The sequence below is a fragment of the Phyllopteryx taeniolatus genome, chromosome 1 (assembly GCF_024500385.1).
Source record: "Phyllopteryx taeniolatus isolate TA_2022b chromosome 1, UOR_Ptae_1.2, whole genome shotgun sequence".
Lineage (NCBI taxonomy): Eukaryota > Metazoa > Chordata > Actinopteri > Syngnathiformes > Syngnathidae > Phyllopteryx > Phyllopteryx taeniolatus.
In genome coordinates this window covers 25131013-25152686 of record NC_084502.1, presented here as the reverse complement: position 1 = coordinate 25152686, position 21674 = coordinate 25131013, and the positions used below count along the sequence as shown (strand labels likewise).

At 41.2% G+C, this 21674-nt stretch overlaps 1 protein-coding gene across 2 annotated transcripts; it reads right to left on the bottom strand.

Annotated features, from left to right (window-relative positions):
• Positions 1–887: 887 nt before the first annotated feature.
• On the bottom strand, positions 888–17873 carry si:ch211-156j16.1 (uncharacterized protein LOC564557 homolog). 2 transcript variants are annotated; one of them, XM_061783257.1, is made up of 4 exons: positions 17527–17867; positions 5672–6061; positions 5186–5294; positions 888–3607 (listed from the first exon to the last, which is right to left on the bottom strand). In XM_061783257.1, exons 1-4 carry the CDS (start codon positions 17576–17578, stop codon positions 3601–3603), a joined length of 558 nt encoding a protein of 185 aa, XP_061639241.1. In that variant the 5' UTR covers positions 17579–17867; the 3' UTR covers positions 888–3600. The 2 variants fall into 2 exon arrangements, with proteins under 2 accessions (XP_061639241.1, XP_061639233.1); XM_061783249.1 differs by lacking the exon at positions 888–3607 and adding an exon at positions 3635–4596 and having other exon boundaries at positions 17527–17873.
• Positions 17874–21674: the final 3801 nt, after the last annotated feature.

Genomic DNA, 21674 nt, shown 5'->3' with positions numbered 1-21674 from the left:
TCAAATCAAACACTGTCGGGAAGGTGTGACCAGGAAATGTGTCACCTTCCACTGCAACTGGGTACAACCTTTACTATGGCGACAAGTTTTTGTGAAACAATGGATCACTGTGGCAATGTTGGGGGAAAAAAGAACAAAAAGAGGGCAAAACACATGCGGTGTCACTGGGTGCTCGGGAGATGACGTTTTGTGCTGTCCGTTCAAGGATTGCTTGAGGTATGTTCACATACTTTTAATATAATACGGCTCGCAAGCAGGCAACTAAACATTATGTAGCCTAGCAAGCTAATTTTAGCACTAACGTTTGCATGTAAACATGCTGATGTTCTGTCAAATCATGCTCTAAAGCTTCAAATAAATGTTGACAACGGTGATCAAGTACGTTGACAACGGCACGCATGGGAGGCGATGGGCCAGTCAGAAGATGCAGTCCTATTGGTCGATGTCAAGGTGTGCTGTCAGAGAGTTGTCGTGGATATGAAGCTATCCCAAAAACTCAAACATGGTAGACTTTTCATTTTGGCATTGTAGGCCTAATGTAGGGCCAAATCGTTGGTCGTGAATTGTCACACTACAAGACGTTTTGTCGTTCCCGACAAAACATGTCAGGGCCCAATCTGGGAAATCGCCCGCGATAGCTATCCATCCATCCATTTTCTGAACCGCTTCTCCTCACGAGGGTCGCGGGCGTGCTGGAGCCTATCCCAGCTATCATTGGGCAGGAGGCGGGGTACACCCTGAACTGGTTACCAGCCAATCGCCGCGATAGCTAATCGGGGCCCATACCGGGGCCAATACCGGGGCTAAAATCTTGTAGTCTGATCTAGGCATAATTGATAATAGGACAAGGATTTGAAAAAGCTATTCAAACACACAAAAGGCGATGCTTTGCTGTTTTTATGATTTTTATTATTATTAATGAAACAATATGAACAGAAAGAAATTAAATAAAAGGCTTCAAATCAGTCAGACGTCACACATTAGACCTGTTGGTAATAATGGCACATGGCAAAGCAGGAGGAAGGAAAAACAAAACACGTCGTTGCAAACATTTGCTGTGTCTTTAAGCCTATTCATTAATGATTACATCACTCATTCAGTGCACATTACGTAAGTTTTGTAAAGCAAGCAAAGCCAAGCGGAGAATTAATTATTTGTACACCCTTTTATGCATAAAAAAGAGAACAAAGCAGGCCTGTTACACTTCAACTCAGTTTGAAGACTGAACGGCCATTCTGCTTATCAGCTATTACAACAACAGCGGATATGTGTGAGACTTCAACAGTGCAGCTATTTGTTTTCAAGAAGAGGTGTCAATTGAAAAAGTACATTAGGTTCACATTGATAACGCACTCTAACATGGCTCTAATCTACCAGTGTTAGTGGCGCAAACCCTTCTGCTAAATATCACAGATATGTATTAGGCTTTTTTAGATGTCAGTGTCAAAGGAGGCAGAATGTCACGTCATTGTGGGTTTTTTTTTTTTTTTTTTTTTTTTTTGATAATTAAACTCTCTGGACCATTCCAGGCCATTTCTGCACAAGGTGCTTCATACAGTTTGCCAACGAAATGTCAGCGACTGGGGATAAATGACGAAATGCTTGCTAATTGGTCTGGATGTGCCGCACGTCTCCTAGTCACTAATGCTAGCTTATGCAAGCGCAGCATCAGTTTTGACGGAGTCGTGAGACATCAAATTTGTAATCATTGTTACGTACTCACTAGTTTTCTCTTGCATCATTAATTAATTATTCATTAATTATCTCATTCGGAAATGATCACTTTTTGTTGGTTGGTTTGTTAGCTAGCAGGATTTAGCATTAAAAAAAAATTCCACAAATGCAGAGGAAAAACCTCATTGAAATTTAATTCAATTCCAGATAAATGTGGATATTTTCTTTTATTTTTTTGCCATTTGAGACAGGATAGCAAACATTCCCCAGAATATAAATCACTTGATTCGTTTCTTTTCTATTCAGATAGTCTATGTCATGCTGCTTGAACCAGGAAATAGACTTCTTGAAAACAAATTTCCACAATGTTTTCATTTATGTTAGAGAAATATATTTGCTCTTTTTGGCATTTGAATCACGATAGCAAAGTTCCCATCGCTTCAGAATGGGTAGAGTTCTATAATGCTTGAGCCCTTCTTCTCTATTCCTAAAGTCTTCTTCTTAAACGCTTCTCTAACCAGAAAGTAGCCTGCAAGCTCACAAACAGATGGACACACACACACACACGCACAAAACTTCAGCTTTCCATGTCATTTATCCTTTCATCCATTAGAGTCAAAATAGAAAAGTTCCCTTGTCACAGAATTGGGAGTCTGTTTTGGCTCAACCTGAAGTCTTGTCTTAGCCTTCTTAACCCAGGAAGTAGCCTGCTAATAACTAAGGAACAAACACAAATATGGCATTACGTGATTTTCACTTTTGTTAAGGCAATGTATTACTTTTTCTGCAGTCTAAATCACAATAGAAGCATTTGACCTACACGAATATGTAATTTGGTAGGGTCCTTTTTGGCGATTCCTAAACCTTTAGGAATCGCCAAAAAGGACCCTACCAAATTCTTTTCTACGTCATTCTTTTAGAACCAGGAAGTAGCCTGCTAGCCAACGAGCAGGCACACACAAATTCAGCTGTCCATGATATTTTCTCTGGTTGCCATTTGAGTCATGATTGAAACCTCCCCCGTATCCCAGAATTGGTAGCGTCTATTTTGGCTTAGCCTTAAGTCTTACGTCATTTCTGAACCAAGAAGTAGCATGATAACTAACAAACGAACACAAATATGGCGTAACTTTTGTTAAAGACATTACTTTCTCTTTCTGCTGTGTGAATCCTGACCAATGCATTTTCCTCACACATGAATACAGAGTCTGTTTTGGTTAAGTCCAAAGTTTTTTGTCAGTCTTCTTGAACCAGGAAGTAGCCTGCTAACTAACATACAAACTTAAGTACGGCACTCCATAATGTTTTTCACTTTCGTTAAAGAAATATATTTATCTTTGCACAGTGTCAATTACAATTTAAGCATTCACACTACCCCAGAATCCAAATTGGTAGGGTCCTTTTAATCTATTTCTATAGTCTTAATGTCAGTTTTTCTTGAACCAGGACTTAGCCTAGCTCACAAACTCTCAATGGAAGTTTCCCCACCCCAGAATAAAAATATCCATCCATATATAGAAAAAAAAAAAAACATTTTAAAAAGACACACACACACAAACTAATCTAATCACTGCAGTACATCACTATAGCGCTGATGCCAGATCACGTCTTGTTGTGAAATTCCTTTGTGCATTGTGTTTATATGAATCCCTCCATTGGCTTTGGGGTCATGGAGGTAAATCAGCGGGATGTCGCTGTTGTCTTACATACAGTACATATCATACATGCTGTGCACACAGACTAGCCTCACATCTTTTCCTTTGGGCAACAGTTCTGAGTCCTGCTTAGAATCATTAAGTTCTGGTGTTATAATAACTTTTTTGTTTGTTTGTTTTAATGATTGAATATGACGTCACAGTTCAGTAGTTCAGGATTTCCAGAACTTTGATGGCTCCTGCTGCTTGGCCGCCTTCGTCTTATTCTTCTTCATGGGCTGAGGAAGAGAAGGAGAGCCACAGTCACTCAGGAGATAAGGTTCCAAGGGTTCTTTCTTTGTAATAAGAGCAGTTAGAGTGTATGGTTGGTGGGGGGTTTTGTAAGTTGACCCTGAGGGTCATTGGTGGTAAGTGTGCAGTTCAGCTATTACTGTTAGGAGGGCATGTGTCAAATTATGTTTGCTAAAGAACAGAACAACATGAATATACGTTAATAAAATGCATTTGCTTGACTTTTATTTGTCCCTTTTGAAGCCAAAGAAAATATTTCTCAACAGAATTCTAGAAAATTGTCAGAAATAGACAATTACAGTCAGTTACAATTACACAGGCGAGGCTGGGATTTGAACCCCAGTCCTCAGAACTGTGAGGCAAACGTGCTAACCAGTTGTCCACTGTTTCACCTACTGACAACTCATTGACTCCCAAAAAAAACCTTTTAGTTATTTACTTTTTTAGTTCAACGGAATGCTTTATCAAATGCTTTTTATTTCTCCAAGGCCACCGTATGTAGCTTACTGTAGGGGCCTCAGGAGGTAAGCTAATATTCTGTAGCTAACTAGTCTGGACACAATTTGGAAAACTACTGTACCACTCACTGACTTGTGTCATAAAATGACCTCTTGGTTCTGACACAACATTGCACCAGCTCGTGCAGTGCATTGTGGGACTTGTAGTGACAGTAAAATGCATTATAATTACTGGTGGTATTTTTAGAGGTGTGATGAATAAATTTAGTGCGTAAAAACAGGGCCTAAATGCACACCTTGTTAGAAAATTCACCAATTAAAACAAAAAGATCAGCATTTTTCATACAGCTTCCGACATTACTGTAACAGTGATCTGTGGCAGGTTTAGAGGGAGGTGGGGGACTTTGGTTATACTGTGGTGTAAAAGATTAGCTGAAAGTATCAAATAGGGGAGGGGGAAAAAAATCACAGAAGCGATTACAATATCTTTTTTCGCTGGCTTTTTGCTGCTGGCAGACCTGTGATACACACACACACACACATACGCATGGACGCGCACACACACGTACACACACACACACACACACACACAAATACAATTGCATCATTATACAGCAAACGGGTGGTTTGTATCGGGCAATGGTGTGCTGCTGTCATATCAACTTAACTTTATTTATTGAGCACTTTTAAAAACAACCATAGCGAAAACAAAGTGAGAAAATAAGCGACTTACAGATTATTTGATTTTTTTTTAAAAATGCACAAAAGTGTGCATATACTGAACATGCAGTAAAGTCTGTCCATAATTTCCGCTAACAACCCAGTTAAATTGCGCTTCTCCCTGACATTCAAAGGTTTACTTCCAGGCAAGATGCAGCACTTCTTTGACACCAATTCTGATTTAGACAGGGCTTTGGCGGCATCTTCTGGCATATTGGGATGTTTCCCAAAGACCACAACATTTGTGAATAGGTGTGTTTTTCAGCAAATAGCTGGGGATAGGTGAATATTTGACCTGTGAACAACGCATGTGCGGTGGTCCGCCGTAAAGTAAGCATACCGTCATCCAGTCAACGTAATGATTTGAAGTTGAGGCAAGGTACTCACGAGTATTTTCCCATCCTCCTCACGGCAGCAATCACTACAGCGATGACGATGACCACTGCCAACAGAGCGCCAATCACGATGCCGACGACCTGGCCCGAGCTCAGGCCCTCTGCAAGACAGAAGCCAAAGTGTTTGGGTAGTGGTTCTCAAACGTTTTCCACCAAGTAGCACCTAAAATAATGCTTAGCTCCCTAACTATCACCATCATGACCTACATTAAAATACAGTACATTATGCACAGTTTGACCAGTAACACTGAACTTAAATAGAGGAAAATAAAAATGCCAAAAAAATGATTCAATCAAAATGTACTGCACAGTTAAATAAGAAGTGTGCTAAAAGTTTAAAAACAAACAGTCCTTAAAGATTAAATGAAAATGTATTGAACTAAAAAGTGAAAACTGAACTGTGTGTGAACTTTGGCAGTGATTGTTTTGCGTACCACCATTACTAATTGTCCATCTCATTCACTGATTCTTTGCTTACCCTCTGCGTCGTCTTCAACAACCACCTCGTTGAACGTGTCAGTCTTGACAGCTTCCGTCCACTGAGGGATGACCTCAGCATCTTCAGGAGCCTCTGTGGGGGCGCTCTCAACAGCAGGGGGGTTGGTGTTAAGGAGTTCAGGGGCCTCAGTAGCAGCCGGAGCGGGGGTATCGGTTTCAACTTCGTTCTCTTCAGTACCGTGCGTCACCTGAGGAGAGGGCGCTTCGGTCGTGACGTCCACCACATCTTGCTGTTCGGCGGTCACAGGGTGGGTTGATGGAGGAACAGTGACCACGTCAAGATCTTTGTTGGCTTCTGTGGCGTCCAGGGTGACGTCTGCTACGGAGTCAGTCGCCAGAACGTCATGGCCTGTAGGGAGGATTGTGGGGCCTAGACAGCACCCATTTAGACAAATGTCACACATTTGCTGTGATCTGCTGTTTTCCGTTTACAGTTTAAAAACATGACAAAAACTATCCATCCATCCATTTTCTGAGCCGCTTATCCTCACAAGGGTTGCAGGAGTGCTGGAGCCTATCCCAGCTATCATCGGGCAGGAGGCGGGGTACACCCTGAACTGGTTGCCAGCCAATCTACGGGCAATTTAGAGACTTCAATTAATCTACCACGCATGTTTTTGGGATGTGGGAGGAAACCATTGTGCCCGGAGAAAGGCCACGCAGGCACGGGGAGAACATGCAAACTCCACACAGGCGGGGCCGGGGATTGAACCCCGGTCCTCAGAACTGTGAGGCTGATGCTCTAACCAGTCGCTCACCGTGCTGCCACGAAAACTATATTTAAAAAAATACATTTAAAAAAATAGTGACCAATGGGGATTTCAAGGTCTAGTGGGACAGATGGCACTGTTTTTCTTTCTTTTCAATACAGTATGCATTTTATATTTTATACAGATTAGTGGTTCACTGTATTGTGTGCAAATAAACAAACTGCTTTTCCTAATATTGTACTTACAGAGGTTATTAGACTATCACTGTATTGCACGTTACTGCAATATTTTGTTAGCCTAATAGCACAACAGCCCAAGTCATTTTCAAATGTGTTGCAAAAAAAAAAGAACAAACACAGCAAATTTCACAAACAGATGAGTCCAGTTGCCGCGATTCAACCTTTGCCAATTATAATGAACTGAATGACTGTGAATCTAAACAGACACAAGGAAGAAAAAACAAAAATTTTTTAGAAAGCACAAAGCATATTTTTTTATTGATATTGTGACAGTAAGTTTAACATAACTTGGGCAATCACTCTATGACACTAACGACTTACAATTTATACAATATTCTTAATAATTCACCAATTCAGTTTTTGCTTTTTTAAAGTCGATATGTTCTTATAGTCATTTCAAATTTTGATTACATTTTCAGAACTTGAGTTATTATTCTTTCCTGCACTGAGTCACTGTAACACACCAATTTTACCCTGTGGTTAGTTGTAGTCGTATTCTGACCTGGAATCATTTATGTGATTTTGTACTAAATCTTATTCAATTTAAAATTGCCACTGAGTCCATCTGATGGATCAAAACTATTAAGCCCCGTGTTCTTAATACACACACATAACACCCATTATGACGTTTTTTTTCCCCCTGACAAGCATTTTGTCTAGCTACAGTATAACTGTCCCCACAAAGCCTCCATTTCCTGCATTACCATTGTTTTCTGTTGGTTCAAATGTGTCATTTACACAGACAAAACTATAATTGTATTTTTTGCCAACATGAAATATAAGGCCCTTCCAATGTATAGTAGACAAGCAGTTATGCTGTATAGCGGGACAATGTGTTAAAATGATTGCTCAGATTAAGTTGGTCACAAGTCAAGCAAGTCTCTGTGGGCCTCGCAAATCTTTGGGTAACCTGAGTGCTGCCGCTCACTTGGGAGCTGCAGACCTTACATACCACTCTTCTCCTCTTACTGCCCTCTTGGACAACTCAAGCCTTGTGAGTCAATGTATTCATTGTTGGACGAGAGCCGCCATGATGGCTGTCTGCCTCATGTGTTGGCCTGTGCTCCGACAAGCCCAACTCACACCAAAGTGATCCTTCTCAATCACCACCACCACCATTATGTCCCAACAAAGCTGCGACGTCAGCAAGGAAGCAAAGTGATATTTTGGGCTGGAATAACTGGGAGAGAGAGGGTTTGCTGCCATGATATAAATGACAAAAACCTGCCTTGTGCGGTAAAATAATTCACATTCAAGACAATGCACCATTCCACACTTCAAAACAAGTCATTGATGTCCCCCCAAAATGTCAAAAATTGCCTATATTAATAGTCAAAACTGTAAAAATACCAGAAACTATGACCCCAAAACACTTCTATATCAATTCAAACTCGTCTTACAACATCATCATTACAATAAATATCTTACAGTGGATTTGATTTCAGGCGGCACGGTGGCCGACTGGTTAGAGCGTCAGCCTCACAGTTCTGAGGACCCGGGTTCAATCCCCAGCACCGCCTGTGTGGAGTTTGCATGTTCTCCCCGTGCCTGCGTGGGTTTTCTCCGGGCACTCCGGTTTCCTCCCACATCCCAAAAACATGCATGAATTGGAGACTCTGAATTGCCCGTAGGCATGACTGTGAGTGCGAATGGTTGTTTGTTCCTATGTGCCCTGCGATGGGCTGGCAACCAGTTCAGGGTGGACCCCGCCTCCTGCCCGATGACAGCTGGGATAGGCTCCAGCACGCCCGCGACCCTAGTGAGGAGAAGCGGCTCAGAAAATGGATGGATGGATGGATTTGATTTCGAAAAAATGCACCTGAAGTGCGTGTGTTTACATGCACATGTGGCGAAGCCTCTCTGTTACTTCCACTAACAACCCAGGCTAATCTTAGCGCCTCCCTGACATATAAAGATTTTAGTCCCACAGTAAAGATGTATCACTTCAACATGCTTCCTTGACAGCAACTACTGCTTTCCTATTAGCCAGGGCTTTTGCGCTAGCTTTTGGAATCTTTAAGCTTTATAGAAAAAGGGGGAAGATTTTCATCAAACAGCTGAGCTTTTCAGCTTTTCCACAGAAAAAAAAAACGCAAATAAGTGAATTTGTGTTTAGAAAACCACAAATAGACAGTGGTTTAATGTATTTTTTTCAAACTGGGGAAAAAAAGAATGCTTTTGTCATCATTGGTAGTTTTGAAAGAAAATCCAGGTTATTTTATAATCTAATGTAATTGTTGATAATTAAAAATGTATTCACTGTGAATTGCATTGACTATTTAGGAAAATGAAGAAAATCTAAATATGTTTCATAACTTAGAACCCATTTTAGTGAAATGACGATAGCTGGGATAGGCTCCAGCACGCCCCCAACCCTTGTGAGGATAAGCGGTACAGAAAAGGGATGGACGGACGGACATGACTGCATCAATACATCGCCATCGCTAAAAGGCAGCCACCCCACCCTGTGATGTCATGAGAGTCACATCTTCAAGCAATCCCTCCATCCTGTCTTCACGGCTCTGTGCCTCATAACACGCCACATCCTCTGCCTCATTTCCTGTGGAGGGAGCCACAACTGCACGAGTTGATGAGTGAGGAGCATGCGGGAAGCCGTGTTCAGCCTCTGCACTTGAAACATGTGGCATTGTTCAAGGGCGGGACCCCAACTGGATAATTTGTAGTTTTGGAGAGAGAGGTAGGGAAATCAGTTACAATTTTAAGAATTGTTTTCCATCATTTCAGTGGTGACTGCCAGTGAGGGAGTAGACAATCACCATTTCTTTCTTTCTGATCCATGTTTTATATTTGATACAGAGCAGGGATTTGAGACGAAATATTCGGGCCATGCTAAAATAACAATCAGATAATAATCAGAATAAAGTTTTAATATTACTTAGGAATATACAGTACATGTTTATTGTCAATGTTGATCTTGACAAGTTACACTTCAGTGTACGTTTTGCAAGCAATGAAATGTGGGCCTTTTGACATTCATCCGTTAAAGTGATGACTTTTTCGAAAATTATTTTTTGTTGTAATAGTATGAGTTTATTCTTGTAACTTTTTTCATTATTGTGGGACTTATTTTACATAATATATATATATATATATATATATATATATATATATATATATATATATAAGACAATTGTACGTAATAATTACTTTTACTCTCTTAACTTTACAATCTTTTCTCATATTATTAGAAGCTGGAGCCTATCCCAGGTGATTTTGGCAGACCACACCCTAGATTGGCCAATGAGAGGGCACATATAAAAACAGACACCCATTCACACCTGCATTCACACCGTCACTGAATGGGAACTGAATCTACGCTGCCTGCACTGAAGTCAAGATTAGGAGAGTTACAGTATATTACATTTATGTCATATTACATAATTATTACTTTAAATATTAAGACTTTATTCTTGATTGTCTAGTACTAAGTTTTTATTTTTATTTTATTTTAACTAGTGGCCACAAAGGAGAACCTAAATTGTGTTGAAGTCAAATTGTTGTGCTCTACTAGAAGGAGAAATGGAAAGAAGGCGAATAGCTGTGTATTATCATTCCATATGAAAGCTAACTGTGTCTTGTCAGAGCTTTGACGATGGCCATGCTTTGCAGTGAAAAGGAATCTTCCGTTATGAGTTTTGCAGCTGCGTTAAGACATGCATTTTTCCTAGTGTCTTTCATCAAGGTCTGCGCTATGAAGTCGCCTGCGCTCAACCTGATCATTACCCCTCAATAAGCCAAGCTCCATCCCGCCATGTTCAACATCCTCGCGACCACAACTGAAAGCGAGGCCTGGACAGCGGTGCATCCAAATGAAGGAGGGTACATTTCAGCTGCACCAAAATTACGGACTAAACTTTCCGCTGGAAACATGTTGGCCTGAAATGACTTCTTCTCAATGGAGACGAAGAAAAAACAACAACGTGCTTGACTCTTACTGCACAGACTGTGAATAAGTTGGCTAAACTTGGTCTCCGCTTTTGAATTGGTATGACGTTTATTTACAATAAATCAATGAAAAAATTAGATACATTAATTATAAATAGAATCATTGTAACCAACTAATAGGGTGGGGAAAACGCTAAATTAAAGCAACAAATATTACAGGATTCTTGATAATGTAAATGCTTACTAGGCTGTAAGTGACCCGCAGGCCATACTTTCCCCGCCCCAGATCTAAATACAGTACCTATACCGGACTTCAGATAACTGCGATTTCTTTACACGGTTCAAAATCACTGTGCATTGGGTGATCTTGTCTGGCGAGAAGTTTAGCTATTTCTTGATGTGCCGACCGGACGGCTGTGTTCATTAGCAACAGGCGGGGTAAATAGGAGAAAACGTTTGTTCCCATTGAAAAGGAAGGGGGGTTTCAAATGGAGCCTCAGACTTTTTGTTTGGAATGCCTGTAAGCAAAATAAAATGGCCTTGCGCTATGTGTAATCACCCAGCAGACCCCCGCTAACAGTCACTTCATTATGTGCTCAGTTCCCACAATTAGCTCTGAGTAGTATTTCCTCTCCAAAATGCCGGCTACGGTGGGCACGCACAGGCGCTCAGATCAGTGGTGCATACATCCCTTCTGCTCTCTATGCCTTGTAATCTACATGTTGCCACTCTTCCTCTGCCACTCCCTAAAGAGCGCGCCGTCGCAGCTGTAGACTTTCAGGAGGTAAAGAGCGGGAAAGGGGAGGGAGCCCCGTTTTCCTCCAAGAGACCCTTCTCACGTGATGTCAGACCCCTTTCATTCAATAGAGGAAGACACCAATTAATAATCAAAGTTAAGTGGGTGTAATCATGTTTAATTAATAACAATGTCAGTACAGTCATTTTCCATATGCACAGTTCACTTTGCACAAATTCACTTATTCGCTGTGAAACCTATCCCCAGCTATTCGCTGAAAAACTATTCATGGTTTTGTGCTTTTTTGGAAAAGCCCTAAAATAGTACAACCCCAATTCCATTGAAGTTGGGATGTTGTGTAAAACATAAATAAAAACAGAATACAATGATTTGCAAATCATGTTTAACATGTATTGAATACACTACAAAGACAATATATTTAATGTTCAAACTGATAAACTTTGTTGTTTTTAGCAAATAATCATTAACGTTGAATTTTATGGGTGCAACACGGTGGCAAAAAAAGACTGAGAAAGTTGAGGAATGCTCATCAAACACCTGGTTGGAACATCCCACAGGTGAACAGGCTAATTGGGAACAGGTGGGTGCCATAAAAGGAGCTTCCCTGAATTGGTCAGTCATTCACAAGCAAAGATGGGGGAGTGCGTAAGAAAATAGTCGAACAGTTTAAGGACAATGTTCCGCAACGTACAATTGCAAGGAATTTAGGGATTTCATCATCTACGGTCCATAATATCATCAAAAGGTTCAGAGAATGTGGAGAAATCACTGCATGTAAGCGGCAAGGCCGAAAACCAACATTGAATGCCCGTGACCTTCGGTCCCTCAGGCGGCGCTGCATCAAACACCGACATCAATGTGTAAAGGATATCACCACATGGGCTCAGGAACACTTCAGAAAACCAATGTCAGTAAATACAGTTCGGCGCTACATCCGTAAGTGCAACTTGAAACTCTACTATGCAAAGCAAAAGCCATTTATCAACAACACCCAGAAACGCCGCCGGCATCTCCCGGCCCGAGCTCATCTAAGATGGACTGATGCAAAATGGAAAAGTGTTCTGTGGGCCGACGAGTCCACATTTCAAATATTTTTGGGAAATTGTCTTTACTGTAATATTAAATCGAAATGACTTGTTTTCCCTTTAATTAAGGTGTCAAAGTGTCTGATCAAAAGATTTCACTGCAATGCTTACAACTGAGCGCTCCCACGATAATGATTCCAGTGAATCTAAAAGCAGCGATAGATAGACTGAGGATATTTACAAGGAGCATGGAAACACAGATGCCGAAGAGGTGCTAGCAGTGAAGAAGCTGACTAATCAAAGCAATATTTTATTGGTCACCGGAGTCTGAAAGAAGTTTGAAAATTAGATGCATCTGCCTGTGCATCTGTACATGTGAAACTGTTCGTCTCGATCACATGACACGGTAGTAAATAAGTAGGCACACAAGCTAACAAAAATGAATAAAAAGCAAGGAAGGAGCTTCTTCTGGAAGAGGAAAAGACCAAATGATGAGACAGAAGAAGAACCTACAACTTCCAAGAAAAAGAAAGCTACACTAAGAGACAGTATCAGTAGCTCTACTTCAAATCCAGGTTTATCGCTTCAGGTGATTCTCACGCATCAAGCCCGCTCTGCGTAATATGCGGCGACAGGCTGGTAAATGAGGCAGTGAGGCCGTAAGAACTGCCCCAAAAGCCCTGAATACTTTGCTTCCCTTTCCAACACCCTATCTTTGAGGACTTTCCGCAGTGACAGTGACCAAAACAAAATTATGGAAAAGATTGCACACAAGTAATACACTTTGATTGTCACTGTCTCCCAGTACCCCAAGATGGGATTGAAGGGAAACAAGTGGTGGGCTCCCACTATTTACAATAACTACATTCTGCGTAATAGTGACTTGGATATTTTGTCTTTTGAGAAAAGAACTAATGCAAAGGCTTTCGCGGGCAGCATCAAGTGGCAAGATCAAAACCGGGACCCTTGTGTTTAACACCCGTGGGGAGGATGAGACAGGAAAGAAGGGCGAATAACAGGCTGCCTCCATTACAATCAGCTATCACTGAGGCCCCCGCCTTGTCTTTACATGCGCTTATACACTAAGTCACAGTGCTGTCTGGGAGCTGTGAGGGAGTGTGTGCGTCTAACCTTCTCAGGAATGTTTTTAGGGGGCTGCTCAAGATAGACACCCAGCCCATCTCAGCGTACCCTGCACACACACACACACACACACACACATATGCTCCCCTCCTAAAACAGTAGGCGTTAGTTACGATACCATGTCGTGCCATGCACCGCGCTCCTTGGACTTGATTTGACTAATAATTTGCGCAATATTCTCAGCCTTGTTGTTATCACAAAATAACAAAGGCCCAAAGAGGAGTGCCACCTGGACTCTATCATCTCCAACTGGTGGCAGACACAGCAGACCTTTTCATCTTGTGACTAACACATCTGAAAACAAGTACTGGTACCACTGGCCATGACACACACAGGAAGTAACAAACAAAAAAAAACCTCGTTATATAGAGAGAAAAGTCTATTTTTGCAGTCAGATATTTCATTTCAGACTTCAGCCACCATTTTCCTTCTGTTACATAGATATTGCGACGTATCATAGATGGCTTGTCTCGTTGTACCATTGTAAAATATCTGAATAATATTCTATCATGACCTAATCTAATCTGACCTAATTCCCGCCACAATTTAAAATGATCCCCCTCATCACCCTCGCTGCTGCATGTAATGACTCATCCGCACAAAGTGACATCACGACCAGTTAAGTCATGTTGTTCCAATGATTGACAGGGCTCTGCTTCAATGATGCCTGTCCAGTGACTGCCAGTCAGGCATCAGGAAAGCGGTAATTAGAAAATCACTTTCCCCAAACTGTTCCCACAAAGTTAGAAGCATACATACAATTGTCCAAAAACTTTTGTTCAGCTGAAAAATAGAGTTTCAAGAAAAACAACAGGTTTAGAATAAGCTTCTTAATCAGTCTCTAATCCCAACTCCACTCCCGTATGCTGCGTACAACACCCACCCAAATGAATACTGGCAATGTGTTCGTAAATCTACGGCTCTCTCTTTTTTTTTTTTTTTTTTTTCCTTGCTCCATGCCTCACCCTGCAGCACACGTACAGGACTTGCCAGACACGAGACATACAACTGTGGTCAGTCGTATAAATCTATTCAATTCTCCTTCTTTGGTCTCCACTGAGTTCTTTTTCCTTACCCATTGTTCTGAGTAGTGGTTGAGAAACACTGTAAAGCCAAGCCTTTTTATGTTGTCAATTCAAGTCAAGTAGGGTCAGGCCTAATTCCAGCATTACCCCCCTTTTGATTAAAGTCAGCAAAGCCCCGTTTATTGAATGAGATATTCAATAAATCGATAGATCATCTTGAGGTATTATCGTCTGGTGTGGGTTGTATTCAGAGGGATATTTTTTCTCCCCGAGTTGCTCAGAAAACAGTTGGGGCCAACAACTGTAAATGTTGAACCTGTGTATTTCCACTCGCAAATTCTTATGTGTGTGGACTAGCCATTTGCACAAAGGTCATTGCACCAGACTATTGTTCTATTCGTCATTTCAAACTTCTCTAAATTTCTAGAGGACTCGGCATCATTCGCACAATTGTCAAAAAAAAAAAAAAAAATCTCTTTTCATTACCACATTACTGGTAACCTCTTATTGCTTAGTGACTGTGTTTTTATGTTTTTATGTCTCAAAAGTATTCACTGACGAATACTTGGAAAATAAAGATGATTCTGATTCTAATTTTGATTGGTGTCAAGGACGTATGTTGAAGTGATACATCTTGATGGAGAGACTAAGGTCTTTTTATGTTGGGGAAGAGCTAAGTCTAGCCTGGGTTCTTAATGGAAGTTACGGTGTTTGGCACGTGTGTGTTTTTGCTCTGTTGAGTGGCTATTAAAAAGCTCAAGCTAACAAAAGAAAGTTTCATTATTGCTTGACGATTACTATTTTTACAAGTTGCAAAGCTGGTACAAAAGCACTTTTATTGCATTTTTTGCATTTTTTTAAATTTAAATCATCCATGTGCCATTTGTTATTAAGGGTATATGTTGGACGAGTTTAAAAAGATATTAGTGGGTTTTAATATCGGAGTTCATGCAAAATTTATGGTTTTAACTCTCAATATAGTATAAAAATATTTAATAATTATCCAGTCTATTAATTATTTAATAATTAATAATATAATAATAATAATAATAATTTTGACCTTGTTTGAATTAGAGAAATTCTTAAAGAAATTCAAGCTCATTCCATCATGGATAAAGAACAGTTCAAAGGAATCATTAAAAACCCCAAATGAACATGGCATTCATGCCCATGATGAATGTATATCTTATGACAAAAACTGCATGCGCTCATAAGGTCTGATACTTCAGTCCTCGTGTTCCCTAAACAGATGTTTCTTTCTCCCGGTGAAAGGATTGCGAATATTTTCTCCCACATGGAGCCTCGGTGCCAGCCTCATATTTGGAGTATGAGCGCCACATTTGAGTCATTTCTAAAAGCGGGCCAATGACCAAAGGGGCCGCTGACCTCTCCCTTCAGCAGCCAGATGTGACGACCATGTTATTAGCCCGCAGAGGCAGACAAAACTCATTAAGAAGGAGACTGGAGGAGGGAGGAAGGGAGGCAGGCGGTGGTGGCGGGCTTTCATGGGATACACAGGCGCAAGCGTTTAAAACGTTTAAACGTGCAGATGAGCTGTTTTTGTTGTTGTTTTTTGTTGTTGTTGTTTTCATCCTCTCTTTGAGAGTGTAGAATCAACAACATTTATAGATAGATCGATCTACCGACAGATACATTTCGCATTGGCTCCTCCAGGAGCCGAGAAGTATTGACCTTTAATCAAACCAAAGAGGCGGTAGAATTCTTTTTTCATGTTTGCATATTTAGCAAAATCACATATTTTGTCCCGAGTTGACGACCCTTGTGTGTTCGAACCTAAAAGGCCCACAGGCATCTGACCTGGAAGAGGGCTTCAAATATAAATATCCCACTTAATGTGTACACGCCAAGGAATAGCTTGTGATTAAAAAAGGGTGGGGTGCCCTTTGGAAGCCCATCATGCACCATATGCTCTCCCTCCATATCCATACAAATATCTATATGTCCTGTATATGATCGTCTATTAATAGAGGGGTGAAAGGCATGAGGCTGCAGAGCTCCTCCCCTGACATCTCTCTCTCTCTCTCTCTCGCGCTCTGGCTCTCCCTCTCGCTCTCTCTCTCTCTCTCTCTCGCTCTCTCTCCGCCAAGGCCTGCAAATTAAATTTGATAAAAGGTTCCTAATTTGTTTGTAAACAGGTTAGTACTGAGGTTTTGGCAAAACAGTCAAAAACGACACAAGACATTACAGGAAACCAAGTAGGCTTACTATTTGGCAAGAAGTAAGTCTTTTCACTGTATCGAATGACTTCATTGGAAAATCAAATGTATCTGATAAAAAATGCTCATGTGGCACCCTTATAAAGACTTTGGAATTCGTCTGTTTTCTTGTCTCATTATGGTTGCAGGTTAGCTGTCTTTGGGCGAGAGGCGGGGTGCACCCTGGAACGGTCGCCAGTCAGTCACATGGCACATGTAGACCCCATACTCGCACTCACATTAACACCTGTGGACGATTAAGCGTCTTCAAATAACACGTAAGCACGGGGAAAACATGCAAACTCCGGAAAGTGCCTGAGCAGAGATTCGGACCCAGGACCTCTCAACTGTGAGGCAGAAGTCCTAAATACTAATACACCGTGCTGCCCAAGGTTAGAACTTGTTTTCTTGAATAGGTTAGTAATGAGCTCTTTGTCACTAGAAAACAGTGAGAAAAACAATGATTTTCAATAATGAATGTGGGCCCGCTATTTGGCAACTTTTGCCATACTTAAACACCCAAGAGGCAAAATAATAGGTCTCAGCACAGTAGGTTTTTCTCACTGTTCTCATCTAATGACTAGTTGAGAAAAACGTCATTAAATCTTGAAAGTCTAACTAGTATCCAATTTTAAGCACATCATAAGCGCACCCCTACTGTAAAGTGCTGAGAAACTAGACTGGCAAAATGAGGGATTCAAGCAGACAAAGAGGTAGCATGGGCACATGGAGGAAGCAAGAGACTGCACACAGCGTGCGCATGGCAGGATGGCGAGTCAACTTTTTTGGAGTGAGAGAGGACAAGTTTACTCACTCGCATGTGTGAAGGCACAGAAGGCCAACAGAAGCAGCAGCTGAACATTCATGGCGGTCAAGTCTGGTCCCTTGGTTTAATGATGACGGCACGACAACCGGATGTCCTCACAGCGCCAACCACACACGGCGTCTTTTCAGAGGGTCCCCACGCCCCCCTCCCCACCCACAAAAGAATGAAAAGTAAAGGGCTGAGATCCAGATGGAAGCCCTTAAAGTCAGAATACGAGAGGTGCAGTTTAGAAGTTAAAGAAGGGTGAGGAGAAACACTGGTCCACAGCAGACAGAGAGAGAAAAAGGGAGACTGTGAGCTGAGAGTGGAGGAGGGGTGTGGGCACTAGCTGTGTGCTGGTGGGTTTTTGTAAGGGGGCAGGTTTGTGTTGGGAGGAGGCTGACTGTTGAGAGGTGGTTCCAGCCCTGAAAAATAGGCACGCGCCCGCGTGCGCACACAGACACACACACACACTTGCCCTTTTTTCTGTGGAACCTATCTCAGCTAGTCACTGAAAATCTCAGGTTTTCTTTCTATGTCCGTATTTCCCAAAGCTTCCACAAGATGGCGTTAAAGCCCTGACTAAATGAGAAAGTTGCCCTACAGTGACTCAACTTAGGAGTTTTTCGAAATGCGAGCCATTGTTCGGCCGATTTTTTGCTTTGACTTGTGAGCGCAGACTTCAAATACGAGCGCTGTATGGTGGCAGGGAATTCAACTCACGTTACAATAAGCAGCACTTTGGCAAATATTAAACAAAAGAGGCTTCAAAATGTTTGTTGTCCCTCTCAGTTAAAGTTTACTGTCAAACTAATCAGAAAAGAAAGAGAATTAAACCTAGTATGTTTAAAACAACCATACAGGCTAAAACGGTCATTAGTTTATAAAATGGTTAAGAGGGCCGACAAGACACAGCCTTGAGGTGTACCAGTGGAGGATGTACGTAGGGTGAATAGTGCTCCGTTCATTCTTACTTGTTGAGTTGTATTTGTAAGGAAATCCAGCCCATAAAACACACATCCAGGCCAAAAGAATTCAGCAGTTTGTCAGCAAGAACATTGGGATGAATTGTGTTAAAGGTTGACGAAAAATCCACAAAAGGAAGCCTAACATCGTTCTTACTACCTTCAAGCTCCTGATACACTAGATTAAGTAAGGTAGCTGTGGTATCTTGTACACTTCTACTGTCTATGTAAGCAAACTGAAGTGGGTCAAGTAGATGTTCAGTTTTAGCTAGAATTATCTGCTTGGACCAATTTTTTAAATTGTTCCATCACCATGGAGGTTAACGCCACGGGCCGGAAATCATTCAATGTCGTGGGATTGCTTTTTTGGCAGCTGGCACCACCACAGACCACTTTCATGAGGATTTTACCCTCTTCAAAGAGAGAGACATGAAAAAATACAATTAAAAATACAATCTAGCTGCTCAGCACAGGTTTTTAACAGGCCACTAATACAGTCAGAATACAGTTCCAGGGCTTTTTCTCTGTTGACTCTTCTTAAAACACTTCATAACATCATCCGCTACAAGAAAAATATTCTGGGGAGGAGCTGACATGAGGGAATTTAACATCTCAACATGTTTGTCACTGAAATCACAGCTGTCAAATCTTTGAAGTCATTGAGGCTCTCCAAGTCAGAATTGCAGCCAGTGAGCTGAACTTTCTTCCTGCTACATTCTTTTGTCTCAGTGATTATTTTAATGCTGTCCCATGCAGAGCCTATATACTGTATGTATATGTGTGTTGCAGATGTTGTGTAAAACATTAAAACATAATACAATGATTTGCAAATCCTTTTCAACCTATATTCAATTGAACAAACTACAAAGACAAAGTATTTATTGTTAAAACAGATAAGCTCGATTTTGTGAGTGTGTGTGTGTGTGCAAATATTCACTCATTTTGAATTTGATGCCTGCAACACATTCCCAAAAAGCTGGGACACGGGCATGTTTTCCATTGTTAAATCACCTTTCCTCACACTCAATAAGCATTTGGGAACTGAGGACACTAAGCGTTGAAAAGCTTTGTAGGTGGAATTCTTTCCCGTTCTTGCTTGATGTACAACTTCAGTTGCTCAACAGTCTGGGGTCTTTGTTGTCATATTATGTGCTTTATAATATGCCACACATTTTCAATGGGAGACAGGTCTGGACTGCTGGCAGGCCAGTCTAGTACTTGCACTCATTTTCAAGGAAGCCATGCTGTTGTAACACGTGCAGAATGTGGCCTGGCATTGTCTTGCTGAAATAAGCAGGTATGTACCTGGAAAAGACGTTGCTTGGATGGCAGCATATGTTACTCCAAAACCTGTATGTACCTTTCAGCATTAATGGGGCGTTCACAGATGTGCAAGTTACCCATGCCAGGGGCTCTGCGCTGACAACAATCTGGATGGTCCTTTTCCTCTTTGGCCCGGAGGACATGATGTTTACAATTTCCAAAAACAATTAGAAATGTGGCACACTTTTTCACTTTGTGTCAGTCCATCTCAGATGAGCTCAGGCCCAGAGAAGCTGGCAGTATTTCTGAATGTTGTTGACATATGGCTTTTGCTTTGCACGGTTTTAACTTGCTTTTGTAGATGTAGCAAAGAACTCTATTAACTGACAATGTTTCTGAAGTGTTCCTGAGTCCACGTGGTAACATGGTTTCCACATTGATGCTGGTTTTTGATGCAGTTCTGCCTGAGGGATCGAAGGTCACGGGCATCCAATGTTGGTTTTCGGCCTTGCCGCTTACATGCAGTGATTTCTCCAAATTCTCTGAATCTTTTGATGATATTACAGACCGAAATCCATAAATACCTTGCAATTGTATGTTGGGAAATGTTCTTAAACAACTACTTGCTGACGCATGTTGTTGTACCTCGCCCTGTCCTTGCTTGTTAACAACTGAGCCTTTTGGCATTTCTCCTTTTATACCCAATCAAGACACTCACCTGTTTCTAGTTAACCTGTTCACCTGTGGAATGTTCCAAACAAGTGTTTTTTGAGCATTCCTCCACTTTCTCAGTCTTTTGTTCCACCTTTCCCAGCTTTAGGGGAATGTGTTGCAGGCATCAAATTCATCCATCCATTTACTGAGCCGCTTCTCCTCACTAGGGTCGCGGGCGTGTTGGAGCCTATCCCAGCTATCATCGGGCAGGAGGCGGGGTACACCCTGAACTGGTTGCCAGCCAATCGCAGGGCACATACAAACAAACAACCATTCGCACTCACATTCACACCTACGGGCAATTTAGAGTCTCCAATTAATGCATGTTTTTGGGATGTGGGAGGAAACCGGAGTGCCCGGAGAAAACCCACGCAGGCACGGGGAGAACATGCAAACTCCACACAGGCGGGACCAGGGATTGAACCCCTGTCCTCAGAACTGTGAGGCTGACGCTCTAACAGTTGCCCACCGTGCCGCCGCATCAAATTCAAAATGAGAAAATATTTGCAAAAACAAAACAAAACAATAACGTTCATCAGTTTGAACATTAAATATCTTGTGTTTGTATTGTATCACTTGAATATAGGTTGAAAAGGATTTGCAGATCATCAGATCATTGTATTGTTTTTTCTTTTCGAAACTTCATTGGAATTGGTGTGTGTGTGTGTGTGTATGTATGTCTATATATATATATATATATATATATATTTTATCACAGGCAGAAAAAAGCACGGGTGGTCGGCAAAGTAAGGAGTGGGCAAACAAAAGCGTCACTTGGCAGTAGGCTGACACCTGTTGGACGCCACGCTGGGCGCGAATTGGGTTTTGTCTTATGCTTAAAACAAAAGAGAGTCAGTAACGAGAGCTCTAAATCTCTACTCGTGACTGAAGCTCTTAAAAGGTAAAAGAGCTATTTATGATAATGACTAAAAAAAGTACAAAAATGTATTAAAGTTTAAAAAAAGTATTGTTCTGTACAATAATTTTACCTTGTTAAACCCCCTATTATGTTGGAGATTGATTTTTTATAGCGCTGCCAAAAATCTGTCCTGTTATAAATATGTTGTTACATATTTCTGTGCACATTATTTAGTGCATATTATTTATTTATTTATGTATTTATTTGTATCTATAATGAATCTGCCGACTGTTTGTTTTGTACATTAAAGGAGGAATTTGAATTTTTCAACAACAACAAAAAAAGCAATAAAAAAA

Bases quoted from the DNA above. Each gene is read 5' to 3' on its own strand.
- si:ch211-156j16.1 (XM_061783249.1), bottom strand. From the start codon at position 17,578: ATGAATGTTCAGCTGCTGCTTCTGTTGGCCTTCTGTGCCTTCACACAT. The intron at 5,295-5,671 runs GTAAGCAAAGAA...TCTGTCTTGCAG, and splicing joins TGTTGAAGACGACGCAGAGG to AGGGCCTGAGCTCGGGCCAG. The intron at 4,597-5,185 runs GTGAGTACCTTG...TGTGTATCACAG, and splicing joins AGGAGGATGGGAAAATACTC to GTCTGCCAGCAGCAAAAAGC.